The sequence below is a fragment of the Enhydra lutris genome, unplaced genomic scaffold (genome assembly GCF_002288905.1).
Source record: "Enhydra lutris kenyoni isolate GAN:26980312 unplaced genomic scaffold, ASM228890v2 scaffoldscaffold7, whole genome shotgun sequence".
NCBI classification, from domain to species: Eukaryota; Metazoa; Chordata; class Mammalia; order Carnivora; family Mustelidae; genus Enhydra; species Enhydra lutris.
In genome coordinates, this window is record NW_019154091.1 from 2,764,523 (window position 1) to 2,780,327 (window position 15,805).

A 15,805-nucleotide genomic window follows, 5' to 3' on the forward strand; every position below is an offset into this window, starting at 1 on the left:
TTACAATTAATAACTAAATGTCCATTACCCAGATTCTCTGGTAAAAATTTTCTTACATTTGCTTCATCTATTTTTTTTTATCACCTGCTAAAGTGAATCTCACGCATCATAGCATTTCACCTCTGTGTAATTCCTTGAGCATCTCTGAAAAGTTCGGGCATTTTCCTTTATAACCACAATGCTTTTATCATACACAATATAATTAGCAGTAATTCCCAAGTGTCATCTAACCCCTCGCTACTCAAAGATTACTCCAGGTACCAGAACCGTGGGCATCACCTGGAGGCCTTGTCAGAAACAAAGAACCTCAGGCTCCATCCCAGACCTAGTGAATCACAATCTATATTCTCATAAGATCGTTGGGTGACTCATAGGCTCTTGAAATTTGAGAGATACTGATCTAGAAATATCAAGTATCTAAAAAGTGTGGTTTTGGAGTTGATTTGTTCAAATCAGCATGCTGGTAAGGGCCACACTTTATATTTGGATCTTATGTCTTAATGTTCATTTATGCCCTGCAATCATTTAAATATTATATTACTTTTTATTTCAACAAATAAAAATTCTTATTGTTGCAGAATAGATAGTCTCTAGTGTATCTCAGTGAGGTATTAAAATTCAAAATAAAATAATCACTAAAGATAGTGGTCTGTCTAGTTATACTGAACAAATTGACTTCTTAGCTATATGAGATTCTGCATTTGTACCTGGAGATTCTTCTCACAGGATATTTTCTAGGTTATGATTATGTTGGCTGTGATGATAATGACTAACATGCAGAGCGTGCTTAACTGTTTACCTCTGAAGCAATTCTTCTAAGTGCTTTTCAGAAATTAACTCATTTAATTATCACAACAGCCCAATGAAGTATATACTATATTATCACTGCTACTTCACTGATGTATGAAATGGTATGCATAGAGGTTGAGTTACTTACCGAAGGTCAAAAGAACAAGTGTAAGAGCTGGAATTTTAACCCAGGCAAACCAATGCCAAGAGTCCTAGCTCTCACCTGCTGTGCTACACTGTCTCCAGCACCTATGTTGAATTCATTAAATATTGAACACACATGGTACAAGGCCATGGGAGGAGCCATAAATTTAGTTATATGTTTTGGGGGAATAAAATAGATGACCATTTACTTAACAATTAGATATTAGAAAATTTAATATCCATTTAATTAATATAGCAAATTGTATTATCATGGCCACTGAAATATATATAATATACAAGAAAAAAATCCAGGTGTTTTAGAGAAGTTTAACCTCACAAGGTCCTTTTAATTAAATATGGACTGTGCTTTTTCTAAAACAGGCATGTATAAAAACATTAAGAAAATATTTTCACTCTATCTTGCAGTTATTCTTTGGTGGATATTAGCCATCATATGTTTAAGTGGCGGTATCTGTCTAATTTTGAATATTAATTTTTTCAGGTGTTATTATGAATGCCGTCTATAATATGTATTTTAAAACTTATGTGATTGTGTTGGCCCTTCTTATTTAAGGTCTCAAAAAAATGATTACGAATAATCACAGCTAAATTTTCTAAAATTCAGGATAATCTGGTATATTTTGTTAATTATATTTAAAAAATATATATTAATTCATTTGGACAATTTATGAAGATTTGTTGGCTTCCTAGGTTTAAAAAATTGTAGTCAAGTTGCATGTTGAGTAGTAGCTTGATAAAATACCAGTTCAGCATGTTAATATTCAAATCAACTTCTTATTTCTTCTCCATTGTTATTGTTATTTTTTATGTAAAATATTTTGAGATGGACTTAAGTACTACTTAACACAGAATTTCCACGGGCATTACAAACTCACTCATCTGATAAAGTATAATCATGTACTTTTTTAATCACTCATTCATTTCAGTCTCTAATCTATACGAGTCAAAGACCCAAGTCTTGGATTCTGCATACTGATTTTTCTGCATACTGATTTTTCTGCAACTTTAATTTCATGGTTCAGATCTTATCATTACTCACAATAGAACTTCCAATTGTGCAGATTGAGATTGAGAATAAAATGAAGGACAGTTGAGAGATACGATAGAGGATTTAACGGGTCATTCAAATAGCAAAGGTGTAAGGGCTGACATAATTAAACCTTGTTGAGATCTTGGTTATTAGGCAAAGTTAAGGCTGAGTTTTGAAATTCGTTGATCCTATGTGTAATTAATTCTCATTTGTTCCATTGTACTATTGTATGAGTTTATTGTCCATAATTTTTTTTAAAAACATACTTGGGTCTTGTTTGAACTTTTTATTTAATTAAATGTTTTGGATTTTTTGTATTCATGTATTTTTAAGATGAATTATATATATATGTATAAATATATATATATATATATATATATATATACACACACATACACACACACGCTCAGTTTTGTATACTTAGTGTTATATAATGGGAGAAACATCTATTCATTTAACACAGTACTATGCAAAGTGAGAACTGCCTATATGATAAAAGCATTTTTATCTAAAAAGACCATTCCCCAGTATTCTTTATTGCAAGTGGATTAACATTCATAGTTCCATCAGTAGCTGAAAGATACAAAACTAGATAATTTTGTTTGGAAAAATGGGCTTCTCTTCCACAGATTCTCCATGCAGTGCTTTCTAAGATGATAGAATAGCCATATATACTTGGAGTAAAATTATGTAATAAATGAGGAATTCAATTGTATAGATGGGAGTTACCTAGAAAATCCATTTGCTATCTGCTAGAGTTGAACCATTGGCAAATCAAATAGTTTCATTAGCTTTATTAAAAGTTTTATGAAAATAATATGTCCATCTATAATTCATGTTTTATATTGGCACTCTGGGGACAACTAAAGTAGAATTCTAGTATTTTTTAATGCCATGAATATATTTGCATTTTTTAAGGAATAATATAAGTTGAAATTAAATGGAACTTACTCTGAAATCATATTTAAGTATTTGTAAATATTTGGAAACATATATCCCATAATTAAATTATTGGTATTTAAATTTAGAAATAAGATTTTTTTTCTGATATTGATTGTTTCAGAATTATAACAAGATACACCCCTTTTTAAGTAACATAATGGACCCCTTCTATGAATTGTCTAAAGATTTACACCCAATACTCTCTACAGCAGAACAGTTTACAAGACTCTGGACCACAGGAAAGTGAAGTAACACCAGAAAATATCTTAACTGTAGCCAAGGATCCAAGATATGCCAGATATCTCAAAATGGTTCAAGTGGTAAGCTGATTTGGTCTGTCTTCTCTGTCTAGCAGCCTCATTTGAAATTCTTAACCCTAGAGGTTTCATTGTTATTTTTCCTATCTGAGAAAACTGCTAAACTGAGTGACCAAGTTTTCTACTCTTTCACTTCTTTCCTATGTTTAATTAATACCCTGATAAAAAGTAAACAGAGGTCAGATCCTTCTAGTTAAAATTGAGCTCACACTTCAAATTAACGTAGTTTAATATAAATTTATGTAAATTTTTTTGCTTTACATAAAATTATCAGCAAATCTTAGACATATCAGAGGAATGGAAGTGGACTGTTTCTTAAATCATATGACTTTAACTTAATTCCTATATGCTTGTACAAGTAATGGGTTTTGTGTACGTTTATTCTGAATTTCATCTGTCAGTGGTTTGGTCATAGAAGAGAATTTAAGCTTCTTAGCCATTTAAGGTAGATCTTTTAGTACTATATGACTTCAGAATTCTTTTTTTTTTTTCTGAGATATCATTACATGTTCTGATACCAAAAGTATCTACAATTGCCTGTAACAGCAGAAGTTAATTTCATTTCAGTAGAAAGTCCTATTGCAGAGGTTGAAGGAGCTAGCTCTTCATCATTTTTTGGTTAATTAAAAAAACTATGTATTTTTCAAATTCTGTCAAGCAAAAGAAGTACTAATATTAAAGAAGAGGCAGTTTTGTTTTGCTGTCCATGACATTATTTATCACCCAATAATTTAAAAACAAATAGTGTCTGGCAGAAAGAGTGGATTGGTTCATTTAGAAGCAGCAGAAGTGACATTGGGAAGAAGAAAGTACATTCACTTTCCGTAGCTGTCAGAAGAAATGAATTTGTCACTTGCATAATTCTTCATTGATAGCCAAAACCCTGGGTTCTAGGCTTTGGAAAAAAATAAATCAGACTTTGAGATGAAAATATATAATGTTCTTTTGTAAGAATAAAGTAGGATTAGTTTGTGCATGAACTATAATAAATTTTTAAATCTAGATCCCAGTGAGGCTCTGCTAAGCTTAAAATATGGACTGTTAAAAACTGTCTTACTCTTTCAAACAGAAGATGAAATGTTTCAAAATGATTCTGGAAGACTTTTTAGTTTTCTTGCTGAACATATGTAAAGTAGGAAATAGAAATATCTACTTGATGATATCTACAAGAATGCCTAGAATCTTTGGTAAAAGACTACATTTTAGGATAATTGTTGTATTCTTAATACAGTGCTTCTGACTTTCTAAGAACTTCAGAAACTCTTATTTTCCTTTTTAGTATAAATTTACTGTCCATTTATTCCACAAATATTTATTATACACTCACTTTAAGGTACTGTATTAGGAAATGTCTAGATTTATTTAGCCAGGTAATGTTCCCAGACATGACTGAACATTTTTATTTTTGTTATTAATTACCTAGACAAATTCCATTGTTTTTCAGATTCATAAGTATATCGTGTGTGTGTGTGTGTAAATGACTCACTTTTCTAATCCTTGGGCTTACCATCTCACTAGGAATAAAAGCCAAAGTTCTTCACAAGCCTATGAGAATCCTATACAATTTAGATCCCCTGTTACCCTTGATCTCTTATCTTCATTCACTCTCCTCCAGCTCTCCTGGCTGGTTTGATGTTCCTTGAATAAACATATAGACAATCTCCTGTCTCAGCCCTTTACCTCAGCTATTCTGCTTGAAACACTTTTTCCCAGGTACCTTATCTTGATGGTTGGTTCCCCTACTTTTTTCAGATTTTTACTCAAATATTACCTTCTCTCTGACCACATTCCTTTTTCCCCTTCCCTGCTGTTTTTTCTTCATGTAACTGGCTAATAAGATATAAAATACAATCTATTTTACATACTTTGTGTCTTTCCAGTTACTAAAATACAGACTCTGTGAAGGTAGAGAATTTTTTGTGTACTGTACAATTCCTAGAACAATACTTGGCAAATAGTATTTACCTCTAAATGAAAATACCTACATTTTCCTCTATGCCATTTTATCTTTTGATAAGTTGTGGGAATAGATTTCTTTACACCGGCTCAGTGGTTTTCAGACTAAGAAACATTATCAAAACATGTTACTGATTCCCACTATACTAAATAAGAATCTCTAAAGTTAGGACTTGGAGCTGGGCATATGTATAGCTCTTAAAAATATTTTATACTATATATAACATTAAAATATTTTTTATTTTAAAATATTAAGAAATAGTAGCTCTTGTTTTTTGTTTTTAACTGTCATTCTGTGACGTTGCTTGGCACTTAGCTTCAGTCTGTCCTTTTGCTTGGTGTCACTGAGTATGAGTAGGGGTTCAATTTCTTCTGCCTCAGACTTTTCCTGTTTTTAGCCCTTTCCTCATTTCAGTCCTTTGCCTCTCTTTTGCCCTTGGTGTGTGTGTTTCTTTTTTTTTTTTTAAGATTTTATTTATTTATTTGACAGGTAGAGATCACAAGTAGGCAGAGAGGCAGGCAGAGAGAGAGAGGAGGAAGCAGGCTCCCTGCTAAGCAGAGAGCCTGATGTAGGGCTCGATCCCAGGACCCTGGGATCTGACCTGAGCCGAAGGCAGAGGCTTTAACCCACTGAGCCACCCAGGTGCCCCGGTGTGTGTGTTTCTAATTCCTAAACAGTTCCAAGGTTCTGGAAGTGCTACTTGTGGTATCCCCTCTTCTGACACATGGACTTGGCCTTCCTTTGCTATGCTAAGTCACCAATCACTCTTTTATCTGCTTTTAATTTCCATGTGTAATGCTTCATATATTCCTCTTAGTCATTAAAATCAGTGTTTGTGTTTTATTTCTTTTTGCCTAATTGTTTGAGGGTAATTTTCAAGAAGAAAAAGGGAAGCAAATCTTTATACTGCAATCCTAAAACTGCAAGTTCATCCAAGTTTAATTTAATTTTATTGTTTTCAATTTATTGTGCCAACCTGAATCCCAGAATCTTCTTACCCAACTTTTGTTTCCTTCTGCTCCCAATCCTGCATTTCATTCTTCAGACAAAACCACAAACCCTTCTCAATATTACTTCCATAGTTTTCCACCTCTGAATCTAGAATCCCCTTCTCTTCATTACTACATATCCAAATTCTACTCACTTGACATGTTCCCATGGATACTTCCTTCTGAATCCACCAACACTTAAAGCTAGGAGTAATATCTCCCTTCAGTGATCTGTCCAACCACTTAAGTTTTTTTATGGAACTTATCATATCATATCATATCTTGTTTTTTGATCATTTATACATATTTTTATTGCCCCTGTTGAAAAGGAACCTGAGAGGAAGTTTTGTTTTTTTTTTTTTAAGATTTTATTTATTTATTTGACAGAGATCACAAGTAGGCAGAGGCAGGCAGAGAGATTAAGAGGGAGGGAGGCAGGCTCCCTGCTGAGCAGAGAGCCCAATGCGGGCTCGATCCCAGAACCCTTGGATCATGACCCGAGCAAAGGCAGAGGCTTTAACCCACTGAGCCACCCAAGCGCCCCTGAGAGGAAGTATTTTATCTTGACTCATCGTTGCGTTCACTTTGACATCTTACCCATAAAAGGTGCTCAGTCAATACTTGCTGTATGTACTATTTTGTTCTGCATATTAACTCTCCTTCCCAGCTTTGTGTCACCTAGAAACATATACATATATTACTGTTTCTTCAAGTCACTGATTTTAAATGTTTTGTGGGACCAGATCAAGAATAGACCAACTAGAGGTCTCCCTCAAGGTTGATATAAATCTGCCAGTCATTGTTCTTTGGATATGGTCATTAAGTCATATATAAGTGCACTATTTTTTCTGCTTCCTAAGAATATCATGAGTCCCTGTTAGAATATCCAACCACAAATGTAGTTATATGTTTGACATCATTCAGTTTTGTTGTTGTTTAAATTTATGTGTGAAATTATTAAATCAGTTCCCTTCATTACATCCTTTATCTGTAGAGGATGAAGTTTTTAGCCACATAACAAGAATTTATCAGATGCTCTAATTTGAGCAAAATTAAGCTGCCAGTACATGTGAATAGCTAATGTCCCCATCATGGCTGATATTATCCTTCTACATGTTTTATGAAAGCCTGATCTAAATCATCCATCTGGTCAGGTGACCAAACTCCATTTGATAATACAACTGTTGACTTCTTTTAGCCTCACTTGGCCAGGGAGTTGGAGGGGTTCCTTTGTTTATGTTCATGTTCAAGAATCTCCATGTTCAAGAATCTCCGTGTATGTGTGTGTGTTTGTATAAATTCATTTATAGGTATCTTCTACCTTCTGTTGTAAAATATTGTAAGACATTCCTTTCAAATGCCAGCTCCCACTAATGAATTCCTTTCCACTAAGTATTAACAGTCCCTGAGATTTACTTATTTTGATATTGCAGGTTTGCACTCTATAAACACACGCCTTTTTTTAGGCTGTTGGATTTGTTTTCTATTTGTTTGTATTTCTCCTCTTAATAATTACCTGCTAGTTCTTCCACTCTTTTTTTTCCTATAATATTATTGTTACTCATAGTCTTGCAGTTTTAACTGAAGATTATTTTTATTCTTCGATTTGAGTTTAAAGCCCCTTGATCATAACTGTGTGGGTCTTGTTAAACATAATCTTTTGGTTCTTCTGAGCTATTTAACATTTTTCTGGGTGTATAATCATTTTAGTGTCATAAGTCGTTACCCAACATGGTTCTTCAGCAGCATATGCATAGCTAGTTGTGTTTCCTATATCCGTATCTTTACGAAACTATAATTTTAACTGGAAAAACAGATGACAATACCATCCTGCTCTAGAAAATGCCTCACAGCAGTAAGAGTCATTTAAGGCCCAATTTAATCTGTATCATTGATTCATTCAGTTTCTGTCAATGATGTGGGAAGGATCTGGATGGCATTGTATTTCTACACTTCAGGATAGTAAATTGCCTTCCTATTTTCTGTTTAGTCTTCTAATCAATTCATTCTGCTGAGGTAGTTTACTTCCTTGTGTGTGACTGAATACTTACAGGATTCAGAGGGATTAGAAAGAAAATCAAGTTTGACCATGCACTATATAAAGGAGCCTAACCCCAGCTAATTTGAGAAAGTAGCTTCATAGCTTCATTAGAAATTGCCTTATCTATATTAGAAAGCTTCACTTCCCAATGAAATTGTAGATTTTTATTAAAATGCCCAGTTTTTCTCAACCTTAGAGGATGGCTAAGGTTTCTCTTGTTTGCCCACTACTGAAAATTTAGTTTTAGGGTGCCTGGGTGGCTCAGTCAGTTAATTATCTCACTCTTGATTTTGGCTCATGTCCTGGTCTCAGGATTGTGAGATCAAGCCCTATGTCAGGCTCCTCACTGGGCGTGGAACCTTAAGATTCTCTCTCTCCCTCTCCTGCTACCCTTCCCCCACTCTAAAAAAATTAGTTTTAGTTACTAATGTAGAGAAAGACCAGGGTTGTCCTTCAGTTATTGGTTTGATCATGAGTAGTTTGTCATCCATCGTACACATTGCTACATGTTATAAAAGCTGAAGCCTACAATCTGGAATGTAGGGAATTATTTGTATTAACAAAAGAAAAGGTAGAGTGGTCTCAAAAATACCTGTCTTCCTGAAAAAAACCACTATATACTAACAGTATAAAAATCTCCTAAAATACCCCAAATAACCATTTCTATACCCTCAAAAGGAAATTAACAATGCCATAAGTTCTCCTTCCTCTTAAGGACAATAATAGGATTTCTTTCATTTTTAATTGCCTTTATGTTTTTGGCATTTAAAAATATGAGTTGCTTCTCCATAAGCAGAGTCTTATACCTATAATTCCACTTACGTTGTTTCTTATCTTTTCCAAAGTGTAAGAGTCTTCCACTCACTGTCTTAATACTTAATAGGCCCTCAATCCTCTTGTAATCCATTCTTTTGCTTCTTTCCTGAATTATTGTCTAGAACCATTTCATTCTGTCTAAGGGAGTAGACAAGTATTTCTCAAACCCATCTTCACTAGTGTAAAAGCTTAAAACTTGCTGGCTATCCATGTAGCGATCACTTACTTCAGATAGAGAAACATAAAAAGTCCTACAAATTACAAATACAGTTTTTTTCTTAAAGATTTTATTTATTTATTTGAGATGAGTGAGAGCAAGAGAGTGCACAGAGGGAGAGGGAGAAGGAGAAGCAGACTGCCAGCTGAGCAGAGAGCCCTTACATGGGGCTTAACGCAGGGCTGGATTCCAGGACCCTGAGATCAGAACTTGAGTGAAGGCAGACTCTTAACCTACCAAGCGACCCATGTGCCCCTACAAAATTTTTTTTTTAATTTTTGGGCTTCCTAGATGTCAGGATAAGCTAGTCTTTTTTTGGCTTTCTTTCTAAGCTGCCATGCAAACTTCCTTTCCCTGAGTCCCAGCTATCTCTTAGAATGTGCTGCTTTGGTATTTGCCTTGCTTCACTTGCCACATACCTGCAAATCTGTTTTAAAAACTAGGCATTTCATTTGCAATGATGTGAATAGAGCTAGAGTATATTATGCCAAGTAAAATAAATCAGTCAGGGAAAAACAAATACCATATGATCTTACTCATATGTGGAATTTATTTTTTTTATTTATTTATTTATTTATTATTAACATACAATGTAATATTTGTTTCAGGGGTACAGGTCTAATTCATCAGTCTTAACACAATTCATAGCACTTACCATAGCACATACCCTCCCCAGTGTTTACCACCAAGCCACCTCATCCCTCCCACAGCCCTCCCCTCCAGCAACCCTCAGTTTGTTTCCTGAGATTAAGAGTCTCTTATGGTTTGTTTCCCTCTCTGGTTTCATCTTGTTTCATTTTCCCCTCCCTTTGCCTATGATCCTCTGTCTTGTTTCTGAAATTCCTGTGGAATTAAAGAAAGAAAACAGATGAGCATATGGGAGGAGGGAAAAGAAAAAAAGGAGAGAGGGAAACAAGCCATAAGTGACTCTTAATGATAGAGAATAAACTGAGGGTTGGTGGAGGGGGGGTGGGGGATGGGCAAGGTGGGGGATGGGTATTTAAGGAAGGCACTGGTTGTAATGAGCACTGGGTGTTGTACGTAAGTGATGGATCACTGAATTCTACTCCAGAAACCAATATTGCACTGTATGTTAACTAACAAAATTTATATAAAATTTTCAATATAAAAAGTAAAAATAAACTAGACAATTAAAACTGCTTAATTATTATAAACGTCTTTGAACAGAAGCCAGCAGAATCTTTCAAGTGTCACAAGTAACCAGTTCACAGAGGAATAAACAGGACCTTGCTTTTTGGTCTCCATTACCTTTTTCTGTCACTCTTACATTACTGTGCTCTCTGAGATATAAGACTAAATTACATTTCCAAAAACTAGTTGTTATCTATGACATAATTTGAATACCTAAGAGTACATCTAGATCTTTAGTCTATTTCTAGGATGCAACATGGTATAGTTTCTTTTTTTTTTTTAATAAAAAATAATTTATTTATTTTTTAAATTTCTTTTCAGTGACCAGAATTCATTGTTTATGCACCACACCCAGTGCTCCATGCAATATGTGCCCTCCATAATACCCACCACCAGGCTCACCCAACCTCCCATTCCCATCCCCTCCAAAACCCTCAGATTGTTTCTCAGAGTCCACAGTCTCTCATGGTTTGTCTCACCCTCCGATTTCCCCCAACTCCCTTCTCCTCTCCAACATGTCCTTTTTCAAGTGGGTCAATGTAAGCATCAAATGGACTCAACATGGTATAGTTTCTTAACTTTGTCATATAGTTCTGTGTGACCATGGTCGGGTCATGTCACCTCTCAAGGCTTCAGTTCCCTCATATATAAAATGAGATCTGAAATTCCCTCTAGGTTTATGATCTATATTAATTGATCACCAAATTTGGATCTCATTATAATGAAGAATCCTGGAACACCTGGCATTTTCTGATTTTTTTTCCTTTTTAAGCAAGTTTTACACAAGATTTTTCAGTAGTAGTGCTGTGTTCCAAATGTGGCAGATAATTGATTCTGATTTAACATTTGTTGTCATAATAGTGCAGCACAAGCCTTTCCTAAATTACATACTGCTTTTATAACTTAACTGGAATTGTGTACATAGATCACTTTTCCAATAGTTCCCTTTTTACTGGCAGAGCTTGGTGAATCCTTTGCCAGTAATAAACTCTGCATTGGGAAAGTCGACTTCTACATTAAGCCTAATGACTTGTATTTTTTGAAACCATATTTGCCAAAACAGTCTCTCGGACACTTGGACTTTTTTAAAGCTCTGTTTTCTTTGGCGGGCTTAAAATGTAAATTGAATAATCTCCTTGGTTTTGGTGGTTCTGATGCATCTGTTGCCAGCAGTGGATGTTGGCTTGTGGAAATGTGACTTCCATTACCTAAGGATGAAGAATCTCCGACTGATTATTAAAGATGTTCTTCAGTAAGTTACGCACCTTAGACCTGAAAAATAAGCAAGAGTACAAGTAGAGTACTCTTTAGATTAGGTATAGTTTTTGTAAAAGTAGTTAAGGACTTTAAAACCTTGTTTGGGATATGACCCTAGTGTGACTTCCCATGTCTGGAGAGTTCCAGGGTAGGCGCCTCATCATTGATCAACAGGTAGTCAAAAGCAGGAGCTGCTGGTTCATATGTAGTTAGAATTATGGAAGACACTGGTACAGATTTAGTTTAACTACATGATATTTCTTTTTTCATTGTTTTTTGACTCTGTATTATAATATTAACATGTGGGTAGTTTGCTCTATAATACCTAAAGTTTACTGTTCAGTGTCAAGGTCAGTATTTTTTTTAATACATAATGGTCAGGGTGCTGAAGAAAACTTTCTGTGCTGTTTTAATGCCACATTGTGCATGTGTAATGATTGATTTTCTACACATGTGAATGTGGATAAAGATGGATAAAGAAAAGATACAAGTGAACTTTTTCCCATTTAATTAATTGCATTATTCAGCCAACTTTGCCAGTTCAAAAGGCAAATATTCTGTCTTTCTAGCAACTAAATGGTCAGCCAGACTAAACTAACTATAACTAAAAGAAAAAAGCAAAGCTTAGCAGAATAATAACTTTGAATTGAGGTAAATGGAACTCAAGAGACCACAGTTATCCTCCTTCAACTATATTCATTCTTGCATCAAATGCGAAAAGGATTGGGTAGAGATATCTCTAAAGGCAGAAAACTATGTCAGCTAGCCACCAATTGTATTATCTGTGCTTTTCAATAGCCTGAGTATCTGGAAAACCTAGAAATAGGTAACTTTGTTGTATTTGTCGCCCAAGGGGGGAAAAAATTATTCTCTGCTAAAGTCAGTGAACTTAGCCTCTAAGGAAACCATGTCTGAAAAATTATCATGCCAATTTTACTGGAAAGTGTTTCACTTTCTCAAGAAGATTGTAGATTTTTGTTAAAATATCCAATTTTTTTTCAAAGATTTCAAAATCACTTGGGATTTTTTAATATTTTGGCTCCCTTTTGAACCTTCCCCAAGTTGCCTGGAAAGTTAGGGGGTTCAGAGCCCCTGTATTAATTTTAAACGATGTATTTGCCCTTTTGTTTATTTGCTCTTTTACTTATATATGTTTGTTAGGGAACAGTAAACAATAATATTGCTAAGTTCAGGTTTTAAATTTCTTGCTTTCCCTGATATATTTGTTTTCCTGATTTCTCATTTTCCTTAGAGTACCAAAGGAAAAAAATGTAGTGGGCAGGTGCTGCTAAGTTAGGTGGTTGTCATTTGGTAATATTCTATGAACCTACTTTATCTATTCCCCATATATTCTTTGCTAATGCCGCTTTGCCATAAATATATAGCTTAGAATATTTTACTGCTGATATCACATATTTTTCATTGTAGCTTTCTTTTTTATTTTACTTATTTTTTTATTATGTTCAGTTAGCCAGCATAGAGTATATCATAAATATTTGGGATAGTGTTCAATGACTCATTACTTGTGTATAACACCCAGTGCTCATTCCCACACATGACTTCCTTAATACCCATCACCTGGTTATGCCATCCCCCACTCCTCTCCCTTCTGTAACCCTGAGTTCATTTCTCAGAGTCCAGAGTCTAGTTTTCTTTCCTGTCAATCATTTGCTAAGAAGATGTTGATTTGGATAGTTTGTTTCCAGAAACAAGTTGTTTAACCATACCTATTTCTATTTATGGTATTTATAGTCTCTGGAAAAATACATTTTGAACTGTGAATTATAGTACCATTTAGAATCCTCAATCATATCTAAAGAAGAGTCACATACCAACAAAGAATAGTCACATACCAACCAACAAAGAATAGTCACATACCAATAGTCACATACCAACAAGCTGGTGTACACAGAAGTTGGTGTCAGACTTATAGAAGGATATCTGGCTGCTGTAGACTTGAATATTTTGGGTTTTTTTAGTAATATATCAGATAATTAAAAATTAAAAACTATTTAAAAGGAGTAAATGGAACATAAGATACTTGAGAACACAAATAACCTTTTAAAAATAATTGATAAGGTAATAATTTTGGATGATAAATTTGTCAAATCAGTTTTTCCTAAGTATAAAAGTATGTATGAGAAGAATATATTTCTTTAGGAATTTACTCACCATGTCATATTTTCTTATCTTTGGTTTCATAACTAAAATAATTTACATAGGATGGCCTCTCTGAAACAATCCTTTTAAGCCAAAACATTTACTACTTTATTTCAGTTTATTTTCTGGAGTACCAACAAAATTTACTTCATCTGCCTTAAATTCACTGTAATACCATACCTCTGTATGCCTCTCCCCACAAAAGAAAGAAAAAGGAGTTAAGCAAACACAGAGGAGGGAACATTTGGAGGATAAGCTTAAGGTAGTTTTAAATTTCATAGGAATCTCCTTTAAATGATCTATAAAATGGGAACCAACAAAAACAGGAGCATTTAGCAGAATAATATTTTTAACTTTAGACTTCATATCTTTCATTCTAACTCATTTAAACAACTCTGTAACTCTAAGGGGAAGGCTCCATAGCTCAGGGGTTAGAGCACTGGTCTTGTAAACAACTCTGTAACTCTTTAGTAGAAGTTGTGACAAAAAGAATAGTATTTTACTATTAAGTTTCTTAGGGAAGCTTTTGAAGATACATACTAACAATGACAATTTTTATACTTGCTGAAATGTGTGGTATAGTTCTTTTACTCTGATCCATCTATAATTTTTTTAAAATGTTTAAAAGATTTTATTTATTTGACAGAGAGAGACACAGCAAGAGAGGGAATACAAGCAGGGTGAGTAAGAGAGGGAGAAACAGATTTCCAACCGATGCCTGGGCTCAATCCCAGGACCCTGGGATCATCCCCTGAGCCGAAGGCAGATGCTTAATGACTGAGCCACCCAGGCACACCCCCCCCCCCATCTATAATTTTTTTAGTCACCCAACTCTGATTTCTCAGCACCCTTTTATCTTCTTTGCTACTAATCACTCTGCAAGAAATAAGGGACCTCACAAAAAAGTTTTCCAAAGTTGTGAGGAAGAAATAATAGTGGTATAATTTAAGTAGTTACTTACTCAGATTTACTCTTTTCATAAATATTGTGATTCTCATCTTAACTGTAAATTTGTCTAAGGTTATGGTTTACCTATGGGAAAAAAAATAAAAGATCAGAGAAGCAAATGAACTGTAATAAGGAAGTGGACTTATCTCAAATGGCAGAGAAGTATCTTAGTGGTTTTAGAGACCGTCAACATAAGCACCATATTTGACAAGGATCTGAGAGCATAAACATTCACAATAGGCAATACAGTCCTGGTGTGGAAGATATTTGCTCTTGAATGGATCATAGTGATGTAAGATACAATATTTCATTTATAAGTTAATTTTTTGCTAAGGATTGTTTTAAAGTTTAGAAAAAAAAGCTAATATGTTAACTATGTTTTAAAAGGAAGTAGATTTCAAAATATTAAATTTTATTGAGAAATATTAATGAAAATTATTTCCCTACTTGAATATATTTACATCTTAATACTGCAATTTAAAAAATATCTCCAGATTTATGTACATCTTAACATAGTTTTTCATAATATAAGAGACCATCCCAACTTTTCTTCTTGGTTTCCTAGCCCAAGTTTACAAATGACTTTTATTCAGTTAGTTGGTTAGATCATGTGCAGATGACACACTGCTATCAGATTCAGGGCCATTTTTTGTAGTTCTATAGCCACGTGGAATGGCTAATACTGGTATCTATCTTTTTTTTTTTTTTTTTGGTATCTATCTTTCGATGGGTCCCTATGGATTGCTAAGGGCATTGAATAAGACTCATGACACCAGTTCAGACACATTATCACTTTTGGAAAATTAGCTCAAAAGTAACTTTTGTGGGCGCCTGGGTGGCTCAGTGGGTTAAGCCGCTGCCTTCGGCTCAGGTCATGATCTCAGGGTCCTGGGATCAAGTCCCGCATCGGGCTCTCTGCTCGACGGGGAGCCTGCTTCCCTCTCTCTCTCTCTCTCTCTCTGCCTGCCTCTCTGTCTACTTGTGATCTCTCTCTGTCAAATAAATAATAAATAAAATCTTTAAAA

At 34.5% G+C, this 15,805-nt stretch overlaps 1 protein-coding gene across 8 annotated transcripts in view; it reads left to right on the forward strand.

Annotated features, from left to right (window-relative positions):
- Nucleotides 1-15,805, forward strand: part of LOC111142189 (WASH complex subunit 3) — a 127,377-nt gene that overhangs the window by 12,770 nt on the left and 98,802 nt on the right. For 6 of the 8 annotated variants that reach the window (XR_002640247.1, XR_002640248.1, XR_002640250.1 and 3 more), the window contains exon 5: nucleotides 3,136-3,246. Coding sequence is in view for 4 of the 8 variants with exons in the window: in XM_022495199.1 (XP_022350907.1) it covers nucleotides 3,136-3,246 (111 nt within the window). In the remaining 4 variants the exon portion in view is untranslated. The remainder of the gene's footprint in view (nucleotides 1-3,135; nucleotides 3,247-15,805) is intronic. The other 2 variants (XR_002640249.1, XM_022495201.1) reach the window with 1 other exon arrangement.